At 41.6% G+C, this 27,091-nt stretch overlaps 1 protein-coding gene across 1 annotated transcript in view; it reads left to right on the top strand.

Moving 5' to 3' along the window:
• dock4 (dedicator of cytokinesis 4) overlaps positions 1 to 27,091 on the top strand; it is a 76,505-nt gene that overhangs the window by 35,624 nt on the left and 13,790 nt on the right. Inside the window, exons 16-40 of the mRNA XM_066649003.1 lie at positions 1,864 to 1,970; positions 2,063 to 2,219; positions 4,152 to 4,249; positions 5,043 to 5,126; positions 5,731 to 5,831; positions 10,895 to 10,976; positions 12,679 to 12,849; positions 15,706 to 15,898; positions 16,672 to 16,802; positions 17,343 to 17,477; positions 17,855 to 17,953; positions 19,089 to 19,183; positions 19,429 to 19,504; positions 19,949 to 20,049; positions 20,276 to 20,334; positions 20,522 to 20,670; positions 21,238 to 21,323; positions 22,293 to 22,319; positions 23,095 to 23,190; positions 23,390 to 23,450; positions 23,554 to 23,647; positions 24,278 to 24,426; positions 25,535 to 25,621; positions 26,244 to 26,348; positions 26,799 to 26,940. Coding sequence (XP_066505100.1) covers positions 1,864 to 1,970; positions 2,063 to 2,219; positions 4,152 to 4,249; positions 5,043 to 5,126; positions 5,731 to 5,831; positions 10,895 to 10,976; positions 12,679 to 12,849; positions 15,706 to 15,898; positions 16,672 to 16,802; positions 17,343 to 17,477; positions 17,855 to 17,953; positions 19,089 to 19,183; positions 19,429 to 19,504; positions 19,949 to 20,049; positions 20,276 to 20,334; positions 20,522 to 20,670; positions 21,238 to 21,323; positions 22,293 to 22,319; positions 23,095 to 23,190; positions 23,390 to 23,450; positions 23,554 to 23,647; positions 24,278 to 24,426; positions 25,535 to 25,621; positions 26,244 to 26,348; positions 26,799 to 26,940 — 2,685 coding nt within the window. The remainder of the gene's footprint in view (positions 1 to 1,863; positions 1,971 to 2,062; positions 2,220 to 4,151; positions 4,250 to 5,042; positions 5,127 to 5,730; positions 5,832 to 10,894; positions 10,977 to 12,678; positions 12,850 to 15,705; positions 15,899 to 16,671; positions 16,803 to 17,342; positions 17,478 to 17,854; positions 17,954 to 19,088; positions 19,184 to 19,428; positions 19,505 to 19,948; positions 20,050 to 20,275; positions 20,335 to 20,521; positions 20,671 to 21,237; positions 21,324 to 22,292; positions 22,320 to 23,094; positions 23,191 to 23,389; positions 23,451 to 23,553; positions 23,648 to 24,277; positions 24,427 to 25,534; positions 25,622 to 26,243; positions 26,349 to 26,798; positions 26,941 to 27,091) is intronic.

Genomic DNA, 27,091 nt, shown 5'->3' with positions numbered 1-27,091 from the left:
TCGCATTAAGATAGGTTTTTGTGATCTGATCTTGTTTGGATTTCACCTGACCACAAGAAAACCCAGGTGTAAGTACACCTCAGTAAATACACCACAGTATGGAACGCCCTTTGGGTCTTTATGACTACATTGACGTTCATGTTAACACACACATATTGAATGTCTTTAGACAACAGAAAATGCCTTGTTAATACGTCACCTTTTTTCTCAACAATTACCACAAATATGCACCAGTACTGGGCGGCACGGTAGCGCAGCAGGTAGTGTCGCAGTCACACAGCTCCAGGTTACAGATAATGAATGAATGATGCACCAGTACACACATATTCACTACACACATAGTCATATATTAACATGTCACTTTTGTACGTCTTAATACATATAGATGATAATCCATATAATTGGTTGGTGTCAATATACCCACCTCTTGTTGACGTAGGGGCTACATCATATGGGCTCTACGCTGTGGTCATATGGGCTTTACGTTGTGGTCATATGGGCTCTACGCTGTTGTCATATGAGCTCTACGTTGTGGTCATATGAGCTCTACATTGTGGTCATATGAGCTCTACGCTGTGGTCATATGGGCTCTACGCTGTGGTCATATGAGCTCTACGCTGTGGTCATATGAGCTCTACGTTGTGGTCATATGAGCTCTACGTTGTGGTCATATGAGCTCTACGCTGTGGTCATATGGGCTCTACGTTGTGATCATATGGGCTCTACGCTGTTGTCATATGGGATCTACACTGTGGTCATATGGGCTCTACGTTGTGGTCATATGAGCTCGACGCCGTTGTCATATGAGCTCTACGTTGTGGTCATATGGGCTCTACATTGTGGTCATATGAGCTCTACATTGTGGTCATATGGGCTCGACGCTGTTGTCATATGGGCTCTACATTGTGGTCATATGGGCTCGACGCTGTTGTCATATGAGCTCTACGTTGTGGTCATATTGGCTCTACGTTGTGGTCATATGAGCTCTACATTGTGGTCATATGGGCTCGACGCTGTTGTCATATGGGCTCTACATTGTGGTCATATGGGCTCGACGCTGTTGTCATATGAGCTCTACGTTGTGGTCATATGGGCTCTACGTTGTGGTCATATGAGCTCTACATTGTGGTCATATGGGCTCTACGCTGTGGTCATATTGGCTCTACGTTATAATGATGTGAGCTGTACGTGGGTTGTTTCTGGGCCTGTGTATCCATCATGTGTCACAAGGTGCAGGGGGGGCTTGACTTTTTGCAGTGTTTGGATTTTCCCCCTCAGAAGTAGATGGGGTGGTAGCACCCAATTTTAAACGTCCAAAAGTGACATGTTAACAGGACATTTTCTGTTGTCTTAAGACATTCAAATGCCTTAGAAAGTGCAAAAGTTCCGTGTTAACACGGATGTCAGTGTAAGCGTAAAGACCTAAAGGTTGTTACATACCACAGAGCCTTTGTGACACATCCTCCAGCTTGGCTTCCGAATCTCAGTTAAAGACACAGCAATTCTCTCTGTCCTATACCTCTCATGCTGCTGTTAACTAAATGACAACTCAAAAGCGTTTGTGTGTGTGAGTGAATGTGTGAGTGTTTGTCGCCCCTCCAGGATGTGATCCCGCCTTGCGCCCAGTAATTCTGTGTAGGCTCCAGACCCAGATAACTGCACTCTTATTGACTGAGAATATTCCTATTAGGTTTTCAGTTGTGGTGCTGATGTAACCCATTCTAATATGGCGACCTATTTGGTTTCCCTCAATTTTATAATATTTTACACTTCCTCTATGTCATAGCATACCATAAATGGTCGCTGCTTGCTTTAAGGCTGCTTTCAGGCTTGATGCAGTATTTATGGTGTGTGTTGTTACAGCAAAGGAGAAAGGAGAGAAGAAGCTGTTTGGTTACTCTTTTGTTCCACTGATGCAAGAAGATGGGAGAACTCTGGCTGATGGAACTCATGAGCTCATCGTGCACAAGGTGGTACTGTTACGTGTATGTGTTTGTGAGTCTGTGTACAAGTTTGTGAGTGTGTTTGTTTGTATTAACTCCCGTTCTCCTGTTCCCGTCAGTGTGAAGAGACAGCAAACCTGCAGGACACCTCTCGCTACCTCAAACTTCCCTTCTCTAAGGCCAGTCTCCAGCCTGGAAACAACCAGACCATTAAGAACAGCAAAGAGTCTTTCTGGATCGTCTCTCAGCTCTGCTCCACCAAACTCACTCAGAACGGTACAGCGGGGTGGGGTCCATACTGAAAAATCCCTGCAAAAAGGGTGGAGGGAGTTGATGATATGAGTTTTGAGTTTACTCAACAGCTGTGTTTGTAATTATTGGGGAAAGTGTTTTCTGCTGATCTCTCAGAAGGAGGACGGTTAAAAACGCACACACAAGGGGTTTTCAATAGGTTTTTGGTGTTGATATAGTCTACTGATTCTTCTGGTAATTTAATAATAGTTTAGGAAGTAACACATTGTCTGAGGGGATATAAATAAAACATCAGCTCATTTCTATCATGAATTTTATTGCAACAATTCTAACATAAGTATGTTGATGGAACTTGAGCATGGCACTGTGTGTGACTGTGGATTCCAGGATATTAGCCCTCCACCCTACAGCACTGACTCTGCACTGTGGGATTTTGAAGGAAACCTCAGTAGAAAGCGGTTTTCTGATGATGGCAATAAATTATCAGTATTTGGTGGTGCTGTTAGGGTCCTGACCAGTTAAGGATAGAGTGAAGGGGGTTTTAAAAAAGAATGTAAAGCAACATATGGGCTATAGTCTGTACCTCCTCTTTACTTTAAGGCCAACTGCTCAAATGTATAATACATACTTAAATAATCTTTCCTTGCTCCACACTTCAAAAATAATTGGCAAAATCGGACGAGCACGGAGACTGTTTCTGATGTGCCCTTTGGTGACCTTTCGTGCTATTTATGGATTAGCGCTCTGTATGAGGATGCTGTGGTAGACATCAAAGAGTGTCTGTATGTGTGCTGGAGAGATGACCGCATGCTGATCTCACACCTGCCTCTGTTGACCTTGGAGCTCGGCCCAATAACTCAGACACGGCAGGGAGAGACCAGCAGCTGTGCTCCTATAACACCACTTCACACTTTACAGATCTTAATCACCATCAGATATCTCACATCTAAAGACAAACAAAGGAGAGGTCTCTTTTATATCTCTGGAGTTTCTTTTAGAACACAGTGAGATCAGATGTAAAGAGAACAGAGACTTTTGGAGCCTGCTGCTCTAGAAAAAAATAGAGCCCATGAATCTCATCTCTGTCTCCTCTTGAGATCTTCATGTGAATTGGATGTCTGTGCTCAGATATAAACACTAATGTTTATCTGCAACTAAACTAAAGAAAGGAGCACAAACACTTCTCATCCAGCACAGTTTTGCTGCTGTGATTACCTGTTATCATTTTGATCTGAGCCAGAAGAGTCTCACCTTTCCTTTTTTTGACTAGAGTTATTCCTCCCAAGGAATTTTAGGAACAACCTCTAAGTCTTCTGAGCCACAAACAAGCCATTTTTGAGCAATAAACTTTTCAAATAGGATGCTTTATGTTAGTCTCTTTGCTGAGGTCTGCCTTCTTTAAACCCTCTGAGTCCTCTCAGCATGAGTGGGATATATGTGGTTTCTGAGTTTTATGCTCATTCAGCACCTTTTTAACTGACAAAGGAGCCATCGATGTCATCATCTGGGTTCTTCAGAATTATCTATATAGCATTAACAGAATAGAGAGAAATATGTAGACACCTGCTTATTTAACATTTCTTTTGAGCTCAAGGATATTAACAGGGAGTTTCTCCTCATTAGGGAAGGTTTTATGTTAGAACTGGGACTATTCTGTGAGGATTTAACAGTGCATTAGATTATTACAGAGGTCAGGAACTAATACCGGATGAGTTGTAGATCACAACATCACCCTAGGACTTTCCTCGCCCGGTCCAAAAACACACGTTGGTAGGTGGACTGACTCAAAAGTGTCCATAGGTGTGAGTGTGTGAGTGAGTGAATGTGTGAGTGTGTGTTGCCATTTGAAGGACTGGTGCCCTCTCCAGAGTGTGATCCTGCCTTGCATCCAAAGATTCCGGGTACACCTCAGCAGTCATGTTTTAGCTCATATATGTTTTGTATTATAATCTGAAGGTGACATGCTGGACCTTCTGAAATGGAGAACCCAGCCAGAGCGCATCATGGATTCCCTGACCAAGCTGAAGGACATAGACGGCACTGAGATTGTTAAGGTAAAATTATTTTTTTCACTATTGTCTGTATCCCTCAGGTAAATGTACTATACACCTGTTGTCACAGTCCAAAGAAAAACACGTATCTGCAAAATAGTAATTATACAGGAGACAGGAAAAAAATCTTCTTAAAGTTTAATGGAAATCAGTGTAAAAATATTTTATTTGAAGTCCTTCTGGAGTGTTTTTATTGGTCCATTCACCATGAACGTATCACTCAAATGATTTAGTAAACTAAAAATCGACAAAAATGGATGTATATGTTTTTCTTTGGACAGCGATGATTATATAGATTTCAAATGATTTTCAAAGCGCTTATTCAGCTGATTGTGTCCCTGAAATGGATCAAACGCTCTAGAAGATGAGATGAGACTAGATTCAGCCAATCAGAATAAGCGACTGATTAAAAGAAAGCACCCTCTACCATCAACAAACTTATTTGCGAAACGTTCAATTTATGAATTTATCACACATCATTTACGCTTGGGATCCCGAGACCCTGGTTCTCTGGTTGTTCTTCCTTGGACCACTTTTGGTAGGTTCTAACCACTGCCTACTGGGAGCACCCCACAAGCCACAAGATCTGTCACAAGTAGGCACTTGCTTGCCCATATTTCCTTCGAAATTCAACTTCAACAACTGACTGTTAACTACCTCACTTGACCCATTGAGAGGTGCCATTGTTAACAAATAAATCAATAGAACTCATTTCTTCTGTCAGTGTTTTAATCTTGTGGCTGGCTGGTGTATATATTTAATCTCTGTGTCTGTCTGTCTTCTCATTTCCTCACAGTTTTTGCAGGACACACTGGACACTCTGTTTGCCGTGTTGGATGACAGTCCACAGAGATATGGGCTGAAGGTGTTTGACTGCCTGGTAAGGGATGTGTGTGTGTGTGTGTGTGTGTGAATGTTGAACTCTTTACCAGTCCCGTCTCTCATCCGCTGCTTTCACAGTGTTATGCAATCCAGACTTTAATAACCAGCCCTTTTTCCACTCCTCTCTCAGTGTTGCCACAGTTACCTGCCAAATACAGCCTCTGAGCTGCTGACAAATACATTTAATTGCAGGGACTCATACTGGGGATCTTATCATAGCTGAACTTCTTGAGCTTTTCATGCATGAAATTGGAGAACTTGAGTTATTCTGAATAAATTATGAAGAAAAACAGGCTGTTTTTGTGTTTCTCAACCATCATGCATCATATTTGTATATTAATATCCTAAAGAAATTTTAAAGAAAGTTTGTAGAGACTTCAGTAACTCAATAATGTATATTCTAAAACGAATATGTGAGGATTAACAATGTGTTTTTGAATAACTATCTAGATATTTTGAGTACATTTGTGTGATTTGCAGGTAGTGCACGTATGCTGCTCCTGTGGTAGTCCACAGATGAGCGTGACTGTTTCCAGTGAGTGTAAGCAGTGATGTCAGTGTGAATGCAAAGATGAACTGAAGCTTCTTGTTGTGTTCCACAGGTGCATGTCATCAATTTGCTGCAGGACAGTAGATTCCAGCACTTCAAACCCGTCATGGACAACTACATCGAGAAGCATTTTGCAGGCGCCTTGTCGTACAGGTGGGGATCCCCGATTTTAATGATACTTCTCCATGGGTTCAGAAAGGTATTGCATATTCCGAATAATAATCACATTCAGAGTGTCAGTTATTTGAAAACCACTGAATTACTCTTGAGTTCTCAGAAAACAGAAGTTTTTGCCGCCTCACAGCTGCAGGGTCCTGGGGTTGAGGGTTGGTGTGTTCCTTGTCCTGTGGCTATGTGGGTTTCCTCCAGGTGCTCCGGTTTCCACTCACAGTCCAAAATCCCGCGTTGGTTGGTAGGATAGCTGGACAAAATGATCATATCATATGTGTGTGTGACTGAGACTGTGTGATTCTCTGCAATGGACTGGTGCCCCATCCAATGTGTTCTGCGTTGTGCCCTATTGATTGTGGCTAGGCTCCGGAGCCACCGCAGACCTGAACTGCATGAAAACATTGTTGAAAAATGATGGAACCTTCTGCTGTCGTATAGCATTGAGATATCGACATAGTAGTGTCAGTAAATGACTTCAAATAAAATCACTCTCTCTCTCTCTCTTTCTCTCTCTCTCTCTCTCTCTCTCTCTCTCTCTCTCTCTATGTGTGAGCATGTGTGTGAGAGAGCAGAGAGCTTCTAGTTAGTGTGTGTATGTGTGAGGTCAGAGTGAGTGAGTGTGTGTGTTTGTGTGTTAGAGAGAAAGAGAGAGAGAACTGTGTTTTTCAGCGTGAAGCCTGTAGCTGAGCTCAGAGCAGAGTTTATTTCTTTGATCTTTTCTAACCCGTTTCCTTCTTCTGACAAGAAGTTTTTTCAGTGCTGCCTTGTACTGGTGTGTGTGTGTTTGTGTGTGTATGTGTGTGTGCGTGTGTGTGTGTGGGCTGGTAACTGGAGGTTTCTGGTCTTTGGTTTAGCATTAAAGGGGAATTTCACAGATTTTTTAGAATCTCTGCATAGATAAGATGTAAACAAAGTGTTTCGTAGCGTTTTAACATGAAGCATGTCATTCATGTGAAGCCAAGTCTGAATTTCTCACCGTGATGATGATAGGAACCAGATATCTAGAGAGTTTTTGCCTTAAAGTTCATCTGAAGTGGTTAGTAATGCATTGTGAGAAGTCAGAGACAATGGTTTTGCAGCAGATTGGAACCAAGGCTTTGGCCCTATGCACTTCTTAAAAGGTTTTAAATTCTGTCTTGTCCCCAGTGTATTAGTTTAATTTTATCTGTTAAGACACAAATAGATGTTATGAAGTTGAAATGTTTTTAGATGATATTAATTGAACATATTTGTATTTCAAGGACAGTGTTGCAGCTTTAGGGGTGTGTTCACTTTCACAAACATCTACCTGTACAGTTCCTTTATTTCCTCAGTGATTTCTATCATTTTTCCAGTGTTTCTCATTCTTTTATTCTTTTCTCTCCACCGTCTTCAGTGTTAATTAATGTTATATTCTCTCAGTCCTTCACATCTGTCTGTCTCTGCTCTCCTCATCCCCTCATTCCTCCTCTCTTCAGGCCCTGAGCTCTCATCCTTCACTCTTTCCCTCCAATGGATTTGCATGTGCTGCTGTGTGGGCTGAGACATGAGGTGGAGAGTCATGTTCCTACGTGTGTGATGGTTGTGTTACTGAGGTGTGTGTGTGTGTGTGTGTGGGAGAAGGTGTAGTTCTAATCACTCACATGCTGTTCCTATCACAAGGTTTTCTTTTGCCAGAGCACATCTCTCTCTCTCTCTCTCTCTCTCTCTCTCTCTCTCTCTCTCTCTCTCTCTCTCTCTCTCTCTCTCTCTCTCTCTCTCTGGTATGAAACGTATCTGCTGTAATTGCTGTATTTTCTTTGCGTGTGTCTTGGTAGTTGACCTCAGGTTCACTCACTGATTTCGCTAGGATTTTGCATATGAATGTTCTAATGAGGTTAAAGTAATGAGGCTGATAGGTTTGAAGCTTGCCGGTGGCTTTATACACACACACACACACACACACACATTCAGCAGACTGAAAGGTTAGTCTGATGTTAGTCTTCAGTCTGGATGGATGTGTTGGAGCTGAGGGTGTGTTTACATCATAGACGTGGTATATTGGTCAATAGAATATGGCCACAGTAAAACATTGCTCTAACAGGGGCACTGTGTGTATTCAAAACATGGGATGTTATAACATCTGACCACAACTGCATACAGTGTTATTCTGAACACCTAAGGCCCCTGTCACATGGATCTGTTTGTTTTTAAAAATGGAGATTTTCCTCTCGGGCGGCACGGTGGGGCAGCAGGTAGTGTCGCAGTCACACAGCTCCAGGGGCCTGGAGGTTGTGGGTTCGATTCCAGCTCCGGGTGACTGTCTGTGAGGAGTTGGTGTGTTCTCCCCGTGTCCGCGTGGGTTTCCTCCGGGTGCTCCGGTTTCCTCCCACAGTCCAAAAACACACGTTGCAGGTGAATTGGCGACTCGAAAGTGTCCAAGTGTGTGAGTGAATGTGTGTGTGTCTGTGTTGCCCTGTGAAGGACTGGCGTCCCCTCCAGGGTGTATTCCCGCCTTGCGCCCGATGATTCCAGGTAGGCTCTGGACCCCCCGCGACCCTAAATTGGATAAGCGGTTACAGACAATGGATGGATGGATGGATGGATTTTCCTCTCTTCGTTTTTGAAAGTATTTCTGTCCAGACAAATATGTAAATGGATGCATTCTCATGTCAGTCCAGTAGGGGGCCCTAGTACCTCTTAAAGTGAGGCATCAAAACACCATGATGCATGAGACAAACAGTGGTTTAAACCCAAATCACTCCATCCTCCCCATATAGGGCACTACATAAATCATTAAATTACTGACTCTAGATCTTGATAGTACATTCATTCATTCATTACCTGTAATGCTTATCCAGTTCAGAGTTTGCTGTGTGTCCAGAGCCTACCCGGAATCACTGGGCGCAAAGTGGGTTCACACCCTGGAGGGGGCACCAGTCCTTCAAATGGGGTAACAAACACTCACACACTCACACCTACGGACACTTTTGAGTCGCCAATCTACCTACCAACGTGTGTTTTTGGACTGTGGGAGGAAACCAGAGCACCCGGAGGAAACCCACGCGGACACATGGAGAACACATGAACACGTCACAGACAATCACCTGGAGTGGGACTCTAACCCATAACCTCCAGGTCCCTGGAGCTGTGTGACTGCGACACCTACCTGCTGCACCACCGTGCCGCCTAGATCTTAATAATGCATTATATATTTCTAATGCAGCATCATGTACATTTGTTCATATGTGGAAATCTGAAAACTAGTTCTATCTGGTAGGTGAATTGGCTTCTCTAATAACTGCCCTGGTGTGTGAATGAATGTCTGTATGTGTGAGCCCAGATATGGATTGGCGCTCTATCCTGGGTTAAACCCTAGTGCCCGATGCAGTCCTCCAGGTGGACGGTCGTTTCTGGTTGAGAGTACGCTGTGCGCGTTTGGCTGCCGCTTCTCACCAGTGTGTGTGGATTAAGCGTTCTGAGCAGTGTGGATTGTAAAGCGTCCTTGGGTGTCTAGAAAGGCGCTATATAAGTGTAAAGATAGATACATACATACATACATCTGCATGTACGTTATAGTTTTATGACTGCTCTAATTCACTATATAGGAAGTGAGGAGCAACAAAGACTACTGCACTTTTTTTAAGTGGCCATTGAGTAAAGGTAGAAGGGGATGTCTGACATGAAGTGGTCAGTAAGTAGATGGACATTGTTAAGCTTTCTGATAAGTGGCCTTTAAATGGAAGTATCTCATAATGTGGTCAGTTGTAGAAGGTCAGGGTTGAGGTTTTAGTGAAGTGGCCAGTGAGTGGATGTAGAGGATGTGTGTTTCTGATAAAGGGGTGAGTGAGCAGACAAACAGTGGTCATAGATCAGGGTTGGGGTTTCTATAAGGTGACCAGTGAATGGAAGAAGAAGGAGGGTGTTTCTGATAAAGTGGTCAGTGTGTGGAAGTACAGTGTTGGGATTTCAATAAAGAGAGCAGTGAACACAGGGGTAAAGCACTGTTGAGCGATTTGCATTATTCTGCTTGAAGTTCAGTAGAAACAGATGAGCGCAGCATTGCAAAACATCAGTAACTCACTTCCTCTGGGTGTGTAAGTGCGCTGCCAGCCTGTGTGTAATTACAGTCTGAGTGGAATAATTTATTTGATCTTTGGGGATGTGTACACTGGTTCCTCAGCTGAGAATAACATTCATTTTTCCTTATAGCAAATGTTAACATCCCCCCTAACAGCAGAATCATTCTCCTGGGCTTTGTATCGAGTAGTAGGCCTACTCCAACAGACCTGGTTTCTTAAAATATTTATATTTGTATCAGGATTCATTAGAACCCAACAGACTGAGAAAGAAAATACCAAATATATCTGTTCTGTCAGACGACATTGTATTAGATTTCTCTGCAGGTGTGTTTTTTGGAGTAATGCACTGTTCCCTTCTTTTCTCTTACACATGCACACACACCTCTCTTACACCTACTTCTCAGTGCGTAGACTGTAAGTCCGTACACACAGTTCTGAAAGTGATTCCAGCAGATTGTTCCCTAGACATATGTTAGAATTATCAGGCCGTTTGGCAGAGGCAGACGTGTCTCTGATTTAGAAGACTTGCTGGCTCCTGAGCTTGGCAGCAGTTTGAGGCTGAAATAAAGCAGAGATATAAGAAGAGATGAACTTTATTAATCCCCGGAGGGAAATTGACTTGCCCCACATTGAAGCATGTCAGCCATAACAAGGGGAAACGTAAAGAAGCATAACATATAACATAAAGGTGAAAAGAGGACCACAAAATATATGCACAAGGGGATAAGAATGTAAAATCCTTACATGTACACAAGTCGGACCATTTTAAAGTCATCAAATACATCAATATTTTACATTGAAATTAACATAGAAAATCAAAGTGTTTTGAACAGTGGTCAAACATTTTCATCAGTTTTTCACATTTTCATCAGCTTTTAAATAAATATACAGTAAAAAATACATTTCCTCTCATTCTGTCTTCTATTTCTCTCTCTCTCTCTCTCTCTCTCTCTCTCTCTCTCTCTCTCTCTCTCTCTCTCTCTCTCTCTCTCTCTCTGTGTGTAGGGATTTGATTCGAGTGCTGAAGTGGTATGTGGATCGGATCATAGATGCTGAGCACCAAGAGCAGATTCAGCAGGTCCTCAAGGTGAAAGATTAAAAAAAATGTATTTACTTGTTTAACTCTCTTCCTCAATCACTCACTCTCTCACTCACTCACTCAGTCCCTCACTCACTCACTCACTCACTAAGTCCCTCACTCAGTCCCTCACTCCCTCACTCCATCACTCCCTCACTCAGTCCCTCACTCACTCACTCCATCACTCCCTCACTCAGTCCCTCACTCAGTCCCTCACTCACTCAGTCCCTCACTCACTCCCTCACTCTCTCACTCACTCCCTCACTCACTCACTCCATCACTCCCTCACTCAGTCCCTCACTCACTCACTCCATCACTCCCTCACTCAGTCTCTCACTCACTCACTCCATCACTCCCTCACTCAGTCCCTCACTCACTCAGTCCCTCACTCACTCACTCACTCTCTCACTCACTCCCTCACTCACTCACTCCATCACTCCCTCACTCAGTCCCTCACTCAGTCCCTCACTCACTCACTCCATCACTCCCTCACTCAGTCCCTCACTCACTCAGTCCCTCACTCAGTCCCTCATTCACTCACTCACTCACTCTCTCACTCACTCACTCCCTCCCTCACTCCCTCCCTCACTCACTCACTCCCTCACTCAGTCCCTCACTCACTCAGTCCCTCATTCACTCACTCACTCACTCCCTCCCTCACTCACTCACTCACTCACTCATTCGGTCCCTCACTCACTCACTCCATCACTCCCTCACTCTGTCCCTCACTCACTCACTCCATCACTCCCTCACACTATAAAATACATATTAGCATATATTCTCACTAAGACACTCAGTGTATCAGACACATACTCACTGAATCATACATATAGTCTCTCACCTTTTTGGGGGCCAGCTGAAAGAGCACAGACATCTACAACTGAATGCACAAAGATAAATCAAGCTTTTTATTTTTCTTTTCTGCTTTAAGTACCTCTCTCTCAGTCCCCCAAATTCACACAATCTCACATTCACACAACATGCAGCAACACTTATTTACGCACAGTTACACACACACCCATATTCACACATACAAACAAACAAAACCAATCCACATATGTGCAACTCCCCTCCCCGGTGTGTTTGTTTCCTGTGCATGTGTGTGTGTGTGTGTGTGTGTGTGAGCCCTACTCCACAGAGCTCAATGTGCTGGCAGCTCTGAATGACCTTCATCAACATTCAGCATCTTTACCCTCACATTCACCCACATGGATAAAAAAGAAATAACGCCGCTGGCACTGCTCTCATAAGTGCATCCTGTTTAAGAGCAGGACTCTGTAAAGAGCTCCACAAAGTCAGCGTGTTCCAGAGTGTTCTCTGTTCCTGAGCCTCGTGTGTGAGACGCCACACTTCCAGACAGTTCCACACTTCCTCACACCTTTCAAAGGCTCAGCAAAAAAATCTAAAGCAGAAGTGTTTCCTGTGTATATCACCTCAAGGTGTAGAAATGTATGAAATTCATATTCATTTTACCACGCAAATGTAGTAAAATGATGTATTTTCAGGATGCATTGTAAGCACTGTAGTGACAAAATTATGCCAAGGAATTAAAGCAATGTAAATTAAACCAAATTAAAGTCCACATTTAAATGTGAATGCTGCTTTAGATTTAATATTACATGTAAGTTATTATAAGTTCTCTCTCTCTCTCTCTCTCTCTCTCTCTCTCTCTCTCTCTCTCTCTCTCGCTCTCTGTGTACTTGTTTTGCAGGCTGCAGAGTACCTGTTCAAGTATATAGTGCAGTCGCGCATGCTATATGTTGCAGCCACAGGTGCGCAGGCAGAGGAAGAGTTCCGCTGTTCTGTTCATGAGCTTTTTAAATCCATTCACCTGTTCCTGTCTCACCAGAGCAAAGGAATCAGCCCTGTAACACACACACAGGTGAGAAACACACAGAGACACAAACACATACGCAAACAATTACTTACACTAGGAGTGGCATGAATATTAAAATATTAAATTTGAATATTGTAGGAATAAGCCTTTTTAGATGCTTGTGTAGATTGTCTCCTGCCATTAAAGGATTTTATAGGTGTCGTAGATGTACATGTGTCACAGACGACTGTGACGTAGTTTAAATGAATAAATCTGGTCAACTGGGGAGACAGGCGCACACACACACACACGCACATAAACACACACAGAGACACACCTTCTACAAGGACATCACCTCAGTAAAACACACAGTGGGGAGAGAGGCACATTTTAAACACATCACACCACAGCCCACCCCTACACACCCTAAGAACTTCCTACCCATACACACATGCTGTGAACCTGTCTAGGTTTACACACACACACACACACACACACAGGTGGGACGCAAGTTCACACATACTCCTTCCTACACGAGATCTGTTTACAGTCTGTCACACAGTTTCACACTCTCAGCATCTACTGCGCAGCTCTGTACAACCAGTATGTGTGTTTGTGTGTGTGTGTGTGTGTGTGTGTGTGTGTCTGCAGGGTAGCTCTGCGTGCTTAAGAAAACTATTTTTCTTGTACTCACAAGCCAATAACATTAATAGGGCAACACACACACACACACACACACACACACACACACACAACACATAAATGTATTTACACAGTTGTTGTAAATAGTGAATACTATTAACACTTCCTCTACCAGTAACAAATGTAAATATTATTAATGCAGAACAAAACAGAACATAAATAAACTATAAAATGACCCACAACATTTAGAGTAATTTATTTGTCCAAATATACTATTTTCCATATACAATTGTGCCTTAGAAAAATTGTCATCTCTGTAGAAAAGGTGTTAAAAGTGCGCTGTGTAAAATCTAATGGCATCTAACAGTGAGGTTTCAAAAGAATACCCCTCCCCCACCCTTAATTCTGCATAAAAAAAAGGAGTTTTTGGAGTACTGTAGAACCATGGCAGTGAGACTTCTGTTGGCAGAGAACTTGATAGAAAGGGCTCCTCTAAGTTTCAGGTGGGTTTACACTAAAGGAAACAAGGTGGTTTACTATCGCTCATCTCGGCGAATAGATTCCTCTACATCATACACACTGCCCCTTTAACCTGGTCATTTGACAAAAGCCTTTGAATAATTGTGTTTATGTATGCACTGTATGAAACACACATATTTTCAAAAGTGCACACACACACACACACACACACACACACACACACAAAGCTTGTTGGTTGATGCTTGTTATGGCAGCGCAGCAGGAGAGCAGATTTCAATTAAACACGCCTGAGGACACAAAGCATCTCTGGCTCGCTGCGTCTAATCCCCAGCACACGCAGGCTCAGGACCAGCGCCAAGCCTCTGTCACTTCACACACACACACACACACGGTTTATGCTTAAGCTTCAATGTGCCTGTGTGTCTTTGAGGCGAATGGCGTACACATAGAATGTAGAATGTACACACAGTATTTATTCTTCACTATATATGATGTGTGCTTTGCTTTAAAAGGAATACACCAGTGTTCCTCCACGTGATCTGTGCCTACTGACAATGAATAAAGACTTTAAATACATTCTGGCACCTTAGATTCTTAACAGCAATGTCCATTCCTCCTTTAAAAATGCAGCAGGTACATTCGGATACCTATTTACTTGAATGTTCTGTACAACCTTAAATGGTGCAGCAGTTATATTTCAGTGCCTGAACTTCTAATTTACATGTTTGAATGTTCTGTTCTGCCTTAAAGAAACAGTAAATAAGATTAGGTATGAATCCAGTGTGTACAGTAGCAAAGTATACTCATTTACAGCTTGATGTACAAATATTTGTAACTGGAAAAAATGTCCTATCTGTGTGTGATAACAGTGTTAGCCTCTTGTTATTTTGACATATTTGCAGAATAAATATTTTTACAGCAGATATTTTTATTCTGAATTGTGACACACTTCTGTCAGAGACCCTGATGTTTCCCTCCTTGTCTGCTGATCAGGAATGGCAACTGCCCACAGTGTATTTCAGGTTAGGGTTGAGACTGTCAAGACTGACCGGAGTATTCTTTTAAAGAAGTGAACACACACTGAGACTCTTCACACTGAGGCTTTACAGGCATCCCAGTTTCCTGAGGGCAAGGTCACTTTGGTACTGAATGTTTCTGTCTGTGGTTATTAAATATTAATCCCTCATTCTGTTTCTTTCTGTGGGATCATTGCCACATAACCGGAGTGTAAATTAGTTCAAACAATTCCATTCATAGAAACAATACAGTTTAATTAATTCAACACTGAAGTATTACAATTTCAATGATTTGATAAAATTCAATTCAGTTATTTTAACATAATAAAAAAAGCTAAATCCAAAAAACGGGCCACAGCTCTGGGGCTATGTGGGGCCTGAGTTTGGGCCTCGACTCATTACTGCACCTGGAGTTCGTTGTGTGTTCACCCTGCACAGCCCCCCACCCCAACCCCAACCATTAGTGTTGAACTTATGAGCTCCTGGTGTTGGGCCCAAGCCGGAGTGAAATGGGAAGGTTGATTCAGGAAGGGCATGCAGCATACAAACTGTGCCATGTGTGAGGATAATCCACTGGTTGGAGGGTGGTCTGCTGTGGGGGCCAGCTGAATGAGAACAGACATCTACAACTGAATGCACAAAGATGTCAAGCCTATCTGAATTTAGCCTTAAAAACCCCTCTCTCTCTCTCCATTGCCTTTCCCTCCCTACTCTCTGCTCTCCCTCTCTCTGTCCACTCTATATCTCCCTCCCTCTCTCTCTCTCTGTGTGTGTATCCCCTCAGGCCGTGTTCCTGAGGTCCTTCCCTACTGTGTGTTGCGAGCTGTTGAAAGTGTTCAGTGTGCGTGAGGTGGCTAACCTGGCGCGAGACACTTTCAGCTCTCTGCCCTCAAACACACACACCGATTGCCCCCTACAGGCCGTCAAACTGCAGTGCATGGCCAAAACCGTGGAGAGCCCCCTCTACACCAACAAAGGTACAAACTCCAAATGATATTTATTATCATTATTATAATATCACTCTACAAATGTGGGTGTTCTTAAACTTGTGTTGTATGTGTAACCTCCAGTCCCAGTTAGTAAAATCAGAAAGCAGGGATTCATAAATTTCATTTTAGTACAAATGTACGACACCAGATGTTTTTCCTCATAAACTCGTTTTTTCAAATGTTCAGTGCCCCCCAGTGGCCAAGCCCATGAACTACAGCAGCAAAAGCCATTCTGGGCTCCAGCGCCATAGTTCAGATGGATTTTCACAGCCACAGAAGCAATTTTGGTGATAAACAATAGTAGAAGAACTACTGTTTCATTTTTACAGTTGTTTTTATTAGTTAGAACATTTAAACAGATCACTTGCTGGGTAATTGTTTTGGGGGAAGTGATGAAGCACACATCATTTTTGTTCATAAAGAGCTAGGCCTTTCATGGATTGCCTCATTTATTTAATGTGTGGGTTTTTTTGAGCATTTCACAACAACTGGAGTAACTAAGATCAGCTCCTCACTTAATTTTTACAAAAACAATGAACTTACTTATTTTGTATCCTCTTATTCTCTGTTTGTTTTACATACAGCTCAGAGTGGACTCACTTCAGTACTTTCTCTTTTACTTGCATTTTTAATTTCCGTCTCAAAGTTTAAAACTGGGTTTGTGTTACAGTGTTTACCAGAACACTGTATTAGTAGAGACTATGTAATAAAGTGTGTGTGTGTGTGTGTGTGTGTGTGTGTGTGTGTGTGTGTGTTTGCAGAGTCCCGGTGTGTTCTACTTCCTGTGGTTCTTCATGTCCTACACACATATCTGCAGGAGCAGAAGGAACTTGTTCTCTGTGCCAATATCCTCACCAGCATGCTCTCCCTGGTCCACAGGGACCCAAACACTGTGAGTGTTCCATCCACAAAAGTTAGATTTTACCTCAGTTTACTGTTACTGTATGGAGAGATACTTTTAAATATGAATTGTTAACCCAGTGCCCCCCACCCGGGTTTTAACTGAACATCTGTGATATGCTTTGGTCAAAATAGCACAAGGATCAAACAAAACAGCAACATCCTCCACATGTCTAAACAGCCCTGTTCAGATTGGCTGTTTTCACATCCCCAAAGGATTATGGACATTGAAGATTTTGACCCTTATTCTACAGTGTTGAATGTGTGTGTGTGTGTGTGTGTGTGTGTGTGTGTGTGTGTGTGTGTGTGTGTGTGGTCAATTCTGATTATAATTTGTGTGCACAATAACTAATGACATTATTTGTTAACATTTTTATTTATCAGTTAGTTCTGGACCACCATGTGTGACTGCTACACAGCACGCCATTCACATTGCTTTTCTAATGAGATTATATAAAGTATGTTATGTTTTAATCTGTCCTGAAAGGATGTATCCAGAAAAGTTCTGTGTTATTTTGTATGTGAATGTCAGGAATGTGTTGCATCTGAAGAAGTGAATGTAATAATGGACAGCCTTTCTGGAGAGTTACTGAGGACTATTCTGGAGGTCACTAATCGACCCCAGCCTGCGGCTACCTCGCTGCGTCTGCAGTATCAGGACGTCACTGTGAGTGACCTTACACACCACACCTCACACTCACTTAGCCCAGAGAATAAACTCATACATTTTCCAATAATCAGTAAAGCCAGTTTACAAGCACTTTAGTAACATGAGTCACTCAGTGATCCGATATCTTTCAAAACATGAGATGTACCTTGATTGTAGCTTAACGATACATAACTCGCCAATAAACCTACCTCATAGACATTACAAGAATGCACAATGAATATTTGGGGCAGTTATTGTTATTTAGGGGTTTATCTGACTCCAGTGGCGCCATTTGTCACCATTATGTTGTAGCATTGTCCCAGTGTCCTGGGACGTTTGTCTTTATCCAGGACTGTTTCCACAGTATTTTTGTATTTGTGTGTGTGTGTGTGTAGGGTGAGTTTGTGGCCTGTTTGCTCACTCTCCTGAGGCAGCTGAGTGATAAGGACTACCAGCAGCTCCTGAGCCGATTCCCCAGTAAAGAAGAACTGGCAGTAAGTTTACTGAATCCCCACTGACACAGTCCAACCAAACAAGGGCCCTTATTTATCACAGCATGCACAGCACGTTCTAAATCTGTGTGTAAGTACCTCCTGGTGTTAATCAGGTGTAAATACACAGTTCTACTGAATGACAAATATTACATCTTGTCCAATTTGTAGTGCTCTGTTCCTCGATGTCTGTCTCATTAATGTAAAATAAAGCTCCAGGTGGCTTTGTATGTGTTATAAAGGTGAGGTTTGTGCTGGATGCAAGTGTGGGTCAGGACTGTCATTCAAATCCATAACACAGGAAAGCATAGGAATTCAAAGAACACAACACAACAGGAAAACCAGAGCTAGCTGAGCACGCTGGCCTAGAAAACTAAAATAAAAACAAATACATAACAAACTAGAGCTAAATGGCTTTATGAAATGATGCCATGCAACACAAGATAAAGAAAGTAGTATACTGCATACATAAGAACCAATTGGAAACTATTACAGGGTGGAGCTACAGGAAAAGTGTTGGAGAACATGAGGAGTAAGAAAACATCAAAAACGTGAGATCATTGTCACAAAAAACAAGCAAATCAAGGGCATGGCCAGAGCAGGAACATTAAAGACTAGCGATAACCTTAAAGGGTTTTTCCAGAGTTCATGATTGCTGGGGAGGGAGGGTTCAAAACATAAGCAAAGTAATCAATACGATGACTCAGGCAATGAACACAAAACATGAACAAACCAGGAGAATAAAATAATAAAGACAAACCTGGGGCAACAAGAAACACCACTAGGAAAATGAAAGCAAAGACTTGAGAGATACTGGCAAGACCTCAAATACACCCAAACAGAGGGGGATAAATGTGGAGGCACACAGATGGAGACGGTGATGCAAGAGCTGGAGCTGTGGAGGACAAGTTCTGTATGGACTGGCTTGTTTATTCCTAGCCAATACATTTCTAATGGTTTCTTTTGATGAATAAAGAAATGCTTACATGAAATATACACATTTGCATATTAAACTATGTCTGCTCACAGTTGGTGAAAGCGATCCCATGACTCTATACAGGATTGTGTTTCAATTGCATCTACCACAGCAACAAGGAAATGCTTTGAAACTAATACTTCCCTGATTCTCTTTTTCCAGAACTTTCTGCTGCAGCTGTTCACTGTCTTTAGAATCCTTATCCGGCCAGACATGTTTCCTAAAGACTGGACAGTCATGAGATTGGTCACTAACAAGTAAGTTTATCAGGCTGTTACACACGATTCTTAAATTTCAGTCCTTGAGGACCTGAGCACAGCAGAGTGTAGTGGATTTCAGTTCGGCTCTTGGTAAAAAGCCACATGTGAATCAGGTATGGAGGAACTAATGCAAGTTGCTAAAAGGAGTTTTGGGAGAAGGGTTGGCATACGTTGTTTTATCGAGCTGTAATTTGCAGACTGCAGAGTGCACTGATTGTATTGTTATTCCCATTTGTTTGTAGTGTGATCATCACCACGGTCCTCTATCTCTCTGACACACTGCGCACCTACTTCCTTAATGAGAAATTTGACTTCAAGGTATGAGAACATTGCAATTATGTGTCTGTGGTGTGCCTGTGAACGTGCATTTGTATTTCACCCTTATTTTACATGTTGGTCTCATTTTTTCTTTAATGGGTGCTGTTCGGCGCTCTCTTTCTGTTTATTCCTCTTTTTTCTGAAGCCAGGCTTCTGTCAATAAATGGTGGCTAGGGACACACTTCTGTCTTTGTGACTGAGTCTGATTTCTTTTCAGACTTTATTATCCTACTTGAACAACCCAGAATGGCCAAAATGAAAAAGACATTTTACCGTTTTATAAAAAGATATTATTTTAAAATATATTTGGTTTATTAAAAAGATTGTGAAAGTGCATGAAGAAGATCTCTGCCGTCCAGCCTTTTCATGTCTGCCGTATGGACCATGACTGTGTAATATTATACAGATATGTATAAAAAATAAGCCTTTTCTTTTCTCTTTCAGGTGTGGGAGTCCTATTTTTATCTATCAATAATATTCATCATCCAGCCCTGCCTCCAGCTTGAGATGTTCCCTCCGTCCAAAAGGAAGAAAGTGCTTGAAAAGTGAGGAGTTTCGCATTGTCTCTCTATTTAATAAGCAGACCTGGGCTCATCTTAAGGGTTGTGGTCTTGTTAGCATTGATTTCAAGAATCTTTAATCTGTTGGGCTCTATATAAGCTCTTATTACAAATGTGGTGCATTTTGCTTTTAAAATGAATTACATAAAACAAAAGAGTGTATCTCAGCCTTTGTAACTGTCAGCTCATTCCTGTTTTCATTGTTGCGAAGGTATGGAGACATGAGAGTAATGATCGGCTGTGAGATCTTCAGCATGTGGCAGAGTCTGGGTGAGAGTCAGAATGAAATATTTTTCACAGTAACTAGCATTTATAACTGTATTATCACACACAGACACATCATAAAATTTTGATCATAAAATTTATTATGTATTAACTACTATAAGACAATAAAATTAGTTATGTAGTTTGTAATACAGGAAAACAGATCCTGACCGGTACGCTGTTGGCTCTTTAGGAGATTACAAAATGAATCTGATCCCTTCCCTGATTGGTCCCTTCCTGGAGGTCACTCTGGTGCCACAGCCAGACCTGAGGAACGTCCTCATCCCCGTTTTCCATGATATGATGGACAGTGAGGAACGCCGCAGTGGCAACTTCAAACAGGTGATGACTAGTCTCTGACATAACTTCCCACACATTTCTTCAAATGTCTTAACACTAACTGATGATTTCAGAATCCCAAAGAAGTCTTTGATGGTACAGTGTATACTAATGGCCTACAGTGCTCACAGAGGTGGGTCGAGTAGCCTAAAACCACATCTAGCTAAGTGAATCTACTCAAACATTGAGTAAATAAAAGAATCAGTGAACTGCAGCACTGGAGAAGTTATTCTGCTTTGAATCTAAATTTAACTCTATGGCTAGAAAATTGCTGACAGGTGTCAGCAACACTAAAGGAGCCCAGGTGCTGATCCAACACAATAGAGTGGCATTAAATGTAGGAATTAAATGTAAATGTTTAACTGAGCATAAAGTTACATTTGCTATCCACTTTTGCCAGGAGAAATATGCCACTGTTCATTAACACCTACTTATATATACTTATGGGTGCCATCAATATTCTTAAGGATTATGTCTTGTACTTGCCATTTTTCACACAAATTGGGGGTAAAGTATGATTTTTCAGTGCAGTAGCACCACTGAGTTGTGTACTGTTCTCTTGGGGTCCAGGTGGAGGCAAAGCTGATTGATAAACTGGAGAGTCTGATGTCAGAAGGTAAAGGAGACGAGACCTACAAAGAACTATTCAACAACATGTGAGTGTTTCTATGAAGTGTACAGATGAAAGTATGAGCAGTGGCTGTAATGTGTAGAATATGTATCCATATGTTAAAGGTAAAATCAACATAAATTCATAATCGCTTTCTTTACAGTGGTTTGATCTTGAACGTACAGGGGTTAGACAATGAAAGTGGAACACCTGTCATTGTAGTGTGGGAGGTTTCATGGCTAAATTGGAGCAGCCTGGTGGCCAATCTTCATTAATTGCACATTGCACCAGTAAGACAATGTGCATCCAATGGTTCCTCTGTATCAGGACGACAATGCACCAATACACATAGCAAGACTGGTGAAAGATTGGTCTGATGAACATGAAAGTGAAGTTGAACATCTCCCATGGCCTGCACAGTCACCAGATCTAAATATTATTGAGCCACTTTGGGGTGTTTTGGAGGAGCGAGTCAGGAAATGTTTTCCTCCACCAGCATCACGTAGTGACCTGGCCACTATCCTGCAAGAAGAATGGCTTAAAATCCCTCCGACCACTGTGCAGGACTTGTATATGTCATTCCCAAGACGAATTGACGCTGTATTGGCCGCAAAAGGAGGCCCTACACCATACTAATAAATTACTGTGGTCTAAAACCAGGTGTTTCACTTTCATTGTCCAACCCCTGTATATGACCTGCTTATTAAAAAATGAGTTATTATTTGTAATGTTTTTATAATATTATTCTTTTAATTCATACCTTTTACCTCCACTCTATAAACTTCATTTTATAAATTGTACATTAGGCTAAAACACAAAATGAACATATTCTCAACAGAACATTTCACTTTCAGACCATTCTAATAGACTTTTTATCTTGATATATTAATAATTATTTATATATATGTGTTTAATACCCCTTTATATTGTGTATATGTTAATGAACAGACCTAAAAATGTAACACTATAATGTACTAAACCCATGTTTATTTTTTGTTCATGCTTTATGGATTAGAATCCCCCTGTTTGGCCCATACCCAAGGTAAGATGCACCACATACCAACTGAAGATAATAGATAATGGCTTTGAGCTGTTGTTATTTACACATTTAGAGCAGGCCTGGAGAGGCTTACCATAAAATCTGCATCATATCTTCTATTCTATATATTCTATTAGTGTGAGTCATTAATTACTCAGACATGGTCTATGGAGGTTTATGATTCACTGTTGTTTTACACATCCACAAGCTTCAGGATTGTTCACATCCTGTGGGAGATATACCAGAAATATCACATCATGATACCTAAAGACATTTTACTGAGAAAAAGTATATCAGAGTATTCAGACAAACATGCACCAGGTACAAGTAGATCCAGGGTTGGTTTCCTGTGATTTCTCAGCCATTCAAGACCAAGAATCTAAGAGAGCACACTTGGCCTGAGTACAGTGGCTCTTCCTCTCCCCCTTCAATTAGAATCATGCTAGCCATTACAGGCATCTGTGAGCTGACAAGACAGATCTGGGCAGTTGTCATTCTCCTCCAAGTATGTGAAGCTGTGCAGTGGTGTTAAATAGACGGCATGGATTCATCCATTGTGTGAAATAACAACAAAAACACACCGCCACACACTAAATCATTAAATGTCTGCTTAAGGACTGTTTGTGCTGTTTGTAATAATGTATGTAGTTGCTCTGTGTTCTTTGAGTTCTGATGATATCCATGGTTCTCTGATAAAAGTGTATCAAGTTTGATGCAGTAAACATAATATACTGCCCATCCGTACTAATGACTCTCTGGGTGTGTGTGTGTGTTTTAGTTTGTTGAAGAAGATTGAGAGAGAGACCTGGAGAGAGAGTGGAGTCTCACACATCGCAACGGTTACACGCCTTATGGAAAGACTACTGGATTACAGGTAGTAAATGTACTACACACACGCACACACACATACAAACACACACACAAGCTTACAAGCTTAATAAAAGTGCATAAAGAGCAAAATCCATTACAAATTGTTAGAGAATTGTGTCTAACTATGGAATTGTGTCTCATTTCTCTTATTCCCACTTTCTCTTTGTCTTATTCCTGTCTCTCTTGCTCATTCTTTTTTCTAGGGACTGTATGAAAATTGGAGAAGTGGATGGAAAAAAAATGAGCTGCACTGTCAACCTGCTGGTAAAAAAAATACAGTACACAAATAAAAGGCTTAAAGTTTTGCACTTGAGGACAGATGAGTCATTTGCCATATCGCTGCTGCCTTACTTTCTGCTGTGTTCAGAACTTCTACAAAACAGAGCTGAATAAAGAGGAGATGTACATCCGCTACATCCACAAACTCTATGAGCTCCATCTGAAGGCCCAGAACTTCACAGGTACCCACTCGGTCTCACTGCTTTTCCCTTTTACTATTTTAACCTCTTTGATTCTCCTAGACAGGCTTTACACTACATTTCAGAAAATAGCTGTGAGGATTTGATTGCATTCAGGAAGGCAGGTACTAATACTGAATGATTAGATCTAAACCACAAAATATCTCAGGCCAACACATGTCATTCACAGTTATAACTGTAGCTCCAGCATGCCCCATTGCTTGTGTTTTATGCTCCACTATAGGGATTATGTACAGTTGAAAATCTGTATGCACAATGGATGCAACTTAAAGAAGTGTCTACAAACATTCAGACTCATAGTGTATCTCTGTAGGCCACATATAAGTTTAGAGGAGTAAGAATTTAAAGAATATATGTCTGTCGGTTCGTTGTTTGTAGTGACTTTTAATTTGCCTTGTGGAAACACTGTCAAGAGCTGGTGAGCTGTGCTGGGTTTTACTTTGTATGATAATAAGACATGTGTAATATTGTGTGTAATGTAGTTGTGTGTGTATATGTGAGTGTGGGTTTGGGTATGTGATTATTCTAGAGCTGGTTTAAGAAATGATGCAACTGTATGTAACTGCTACAACAGTACAACTGACTGTGTGTGTGTGTGTGTGTGTGTGTCAGAGGCAGCCTACACTCTGCTGCTGTATGATGAGCTGCTGGAGTGGACAGAGCGTCCACTGAGGGAGTTCCTGACCTACCCCATGCAGAGCGAGTGGCAGAGGAAAGAGTGTCTCCACCTCACTATCATCCACAACTTCGACAGAGGCAAAGTCAGTACACTGTCTTGCTCTCTCTCTATTTTTCTCTCATTCATTCACTCACACACTCTCTCACTCTCTTTCCCTCTGTCTCCTTCTAGTTTGGAAATAAGAATTTGGAATTACATTTTGCTAATATTACAATTATACTGCAATATTATTATTATCATATACAATAAATTAATCCATGTTGATAAACAGTTAATTTGACAGGGTCACAGAAGGACCTGCGTTAATCCAACATTTTTATCTTTGTGGAATCCTTTGAACTTTTTAACACATTTGTTTACGTATTATATGTAAGTGATAAGTGTAAGTGATAATATATAATGATATTAAGTGCCCTCTGCTCTCGCGTTCTCTTTCTTTCTTCTGACTCCCATTTCCCTCTAGGTCTTACTGTTTTTAGAACTTCTTATTAACACTTTGATGGATAGGCTCATTCTACTGAATGCTGTGATGTATTACCTCTTGCGGCACAGGTTCACGTATGCAAATGACTCCAACCCTGCAGTTGTGGAGTTAAATGGAGACATGTTTATTTAAATTACTGATTTACTTAAATATAAACTCTCTGCAGTAAACACACATACTGCTCATTCCTTGTTCAATTGAACATATATAAAAAAAATGTTAAATAAATAGAAAAATGGAACGTGTTAAATTACTTTACTTAGAAAAATCAACAAAACTTCTCATTTGAGCAGATGTGTCCAAACTTTTGCATATAGACAGGCTTGGTGGGGGGTAGGGGGTGGGGGTTTGTCTTCCTGTGTAAGCTGGCGTGCCCCCCCTTCCCCAAAAGAAAAAGAAATGTGGATATTTTTTAGTTGTTTTGAAACGTACACAAATAGTATATAATTCTTACTTCTTCGCTGGGAGGAGAGGACTGCAATGGTCTAACACTAGTCAGTAGTGGTCTCAATCATAGGTCTGATAAAGCACATTTTACCACAGACAGGCTGTTTTGTCAGTGTAGACTTTCTCTATGTGCTAAAAATAACTGGTTATAGTTGCAGCCTACACCCCTGGACTGGACTCCCGGATTATTCTGGTGCTGATCTGAGACTCACTGCTTTAATAGCCATAACAACAGCTGACAATGTGTTCTGTGTTGCAGTGCTGGGAGAACTGTATTATACTGTGTCGAGAGCTGGCGAATCAGTACGAGGCTTACTATGACTACAGGAACCTCAGCAAAATGAGAGTGAGTCCTCTTCACGTTTCCTCAAGTGCGTGCCGCGGCGGATTTGGTCCTGTTGGATTTTCTGATTGTGTTATTGTGAAGTTCTTATATGAAAGTGTTCCATTTTGCAGTTTTCTTTGAAGCTTTAATAGGATTATTGCAGTAGTCAGAGGGGCACGGAAGCTCATTTAAAGACTTGCTAACATTCACTTTCTCTTTCTTATTCTGCTTCTCTCTGTATTCTTCTCGCTCTCCTCTCCTTCATCCCTCCCTCCTCCCTCTCTTATCTCTGCCTTTTCACATTACGGTTCGTTCTTCTAATAAAAGCCTTAATAGGATTGTGTTGTTTGCTCACTTGGACATCTCTTCTGTAGTCTGTATTTACGGATGCTGCAGGTAACACTGCATTGACTCTCTAATGAAAACCTAAACACTGAGGATCAATCACAGCTCTAATGGACCATGGTGTGTGTTCATTCATTTACATTTGAAACTGGTGGATTATGATGTTTAAGGCTAAATCTCATCTGGCAGATTGCTGCAGATCACCACACAGACTGGCAGTGATTCTTCACCCTTAGAGCTGTTTCCCTTTACCGTTGCATTAGGTTTAACGGAGTGTTTCATTTGTGTTGCTCTCTAGCTGATGGAGGCATCCCTCTACGATAAGATAATGAACCAGCAGAGGCTAGAGCCTGAGTTCTTTCGGATCGGCTTCTACGGCAAGAAGTTCCCCTTCTTTTTACGGGTAAATACACAGTGAAGCAAAGACTGCCAGTGGCTGTCATGTCTATATTCATCTCATTTGCATGTGGACACCAGCTAAGTGTTAGTAAATTCAGAGGCTAGGTGCACCAACGTTTACCATATTAATGGTTGCCATCAAATCCTCAGAGTAATGTTCCAGTTTCTATTGTTATTTCTTCGCCTCAAACGAGTAGAAGCTGTTTCTCCAGCAAAGGGGACAAACACCCTGTAATACCTGTGATTCTAGGAGAAATATTGGATGAAGTGGTTTTCAAGCTCGTGTGTATGAAGTCATATTCTGATTGTTTCAGTTTTAGTCCTGTAGGTGGTGCAGTGCACCAAGCAGTGCTCCTCCACTGATGTGTGAATTACTCATCCCTGGAGCTTCAGCCATTATTCAGGCTACTCAGTTTCACTTGTGTGTGCGTGTGTGTGTATATGTGTGGTGCAGAATAAGGAGTTTGTTTGTCGGGGAAATGATTACGAGCGGCTGGAAGCCTTTCAGCAGAGGATGCTAAGTGAGTTTCCTCATGCCATCGCCATGCAGCATGCCAACCAGCCGGACCAGACCATCCTGCAGGCCGAAGCCCAGTGTATCCTCCACATACACTACTTCAGTAAATAACAGCATTGATGCCTATAAAATTAGCTCACTGGGAAGAAAAAAACACTCAGATGCATTATTTGTTCTCCAATACTGTAATAAATGTGCCAATTCTGTCAGGTACGGATTACACCAGTCAG

Source organism: Hoplias malabaricus, chromosome 17 (assembly GCF_029633855.1).
Source record: "Hoplias malabaricus isolate fHopMal1 chromosome 17, fHopMal1.hap1, whole genome shotgun sequence".
Taxonomy (NCBI): domain Eukaryota; kingdom Metazoa; phylum Chordata; class Actinopteri; order Characiformes; family Erythrinidae; genus Hoplias; species Hoplias malabaricus.
The sequence above is the reverse complement of the archived record's forward strand: the minus strand, read 5'-3'. Positions and strand labels throughout refer to the sequence as shown.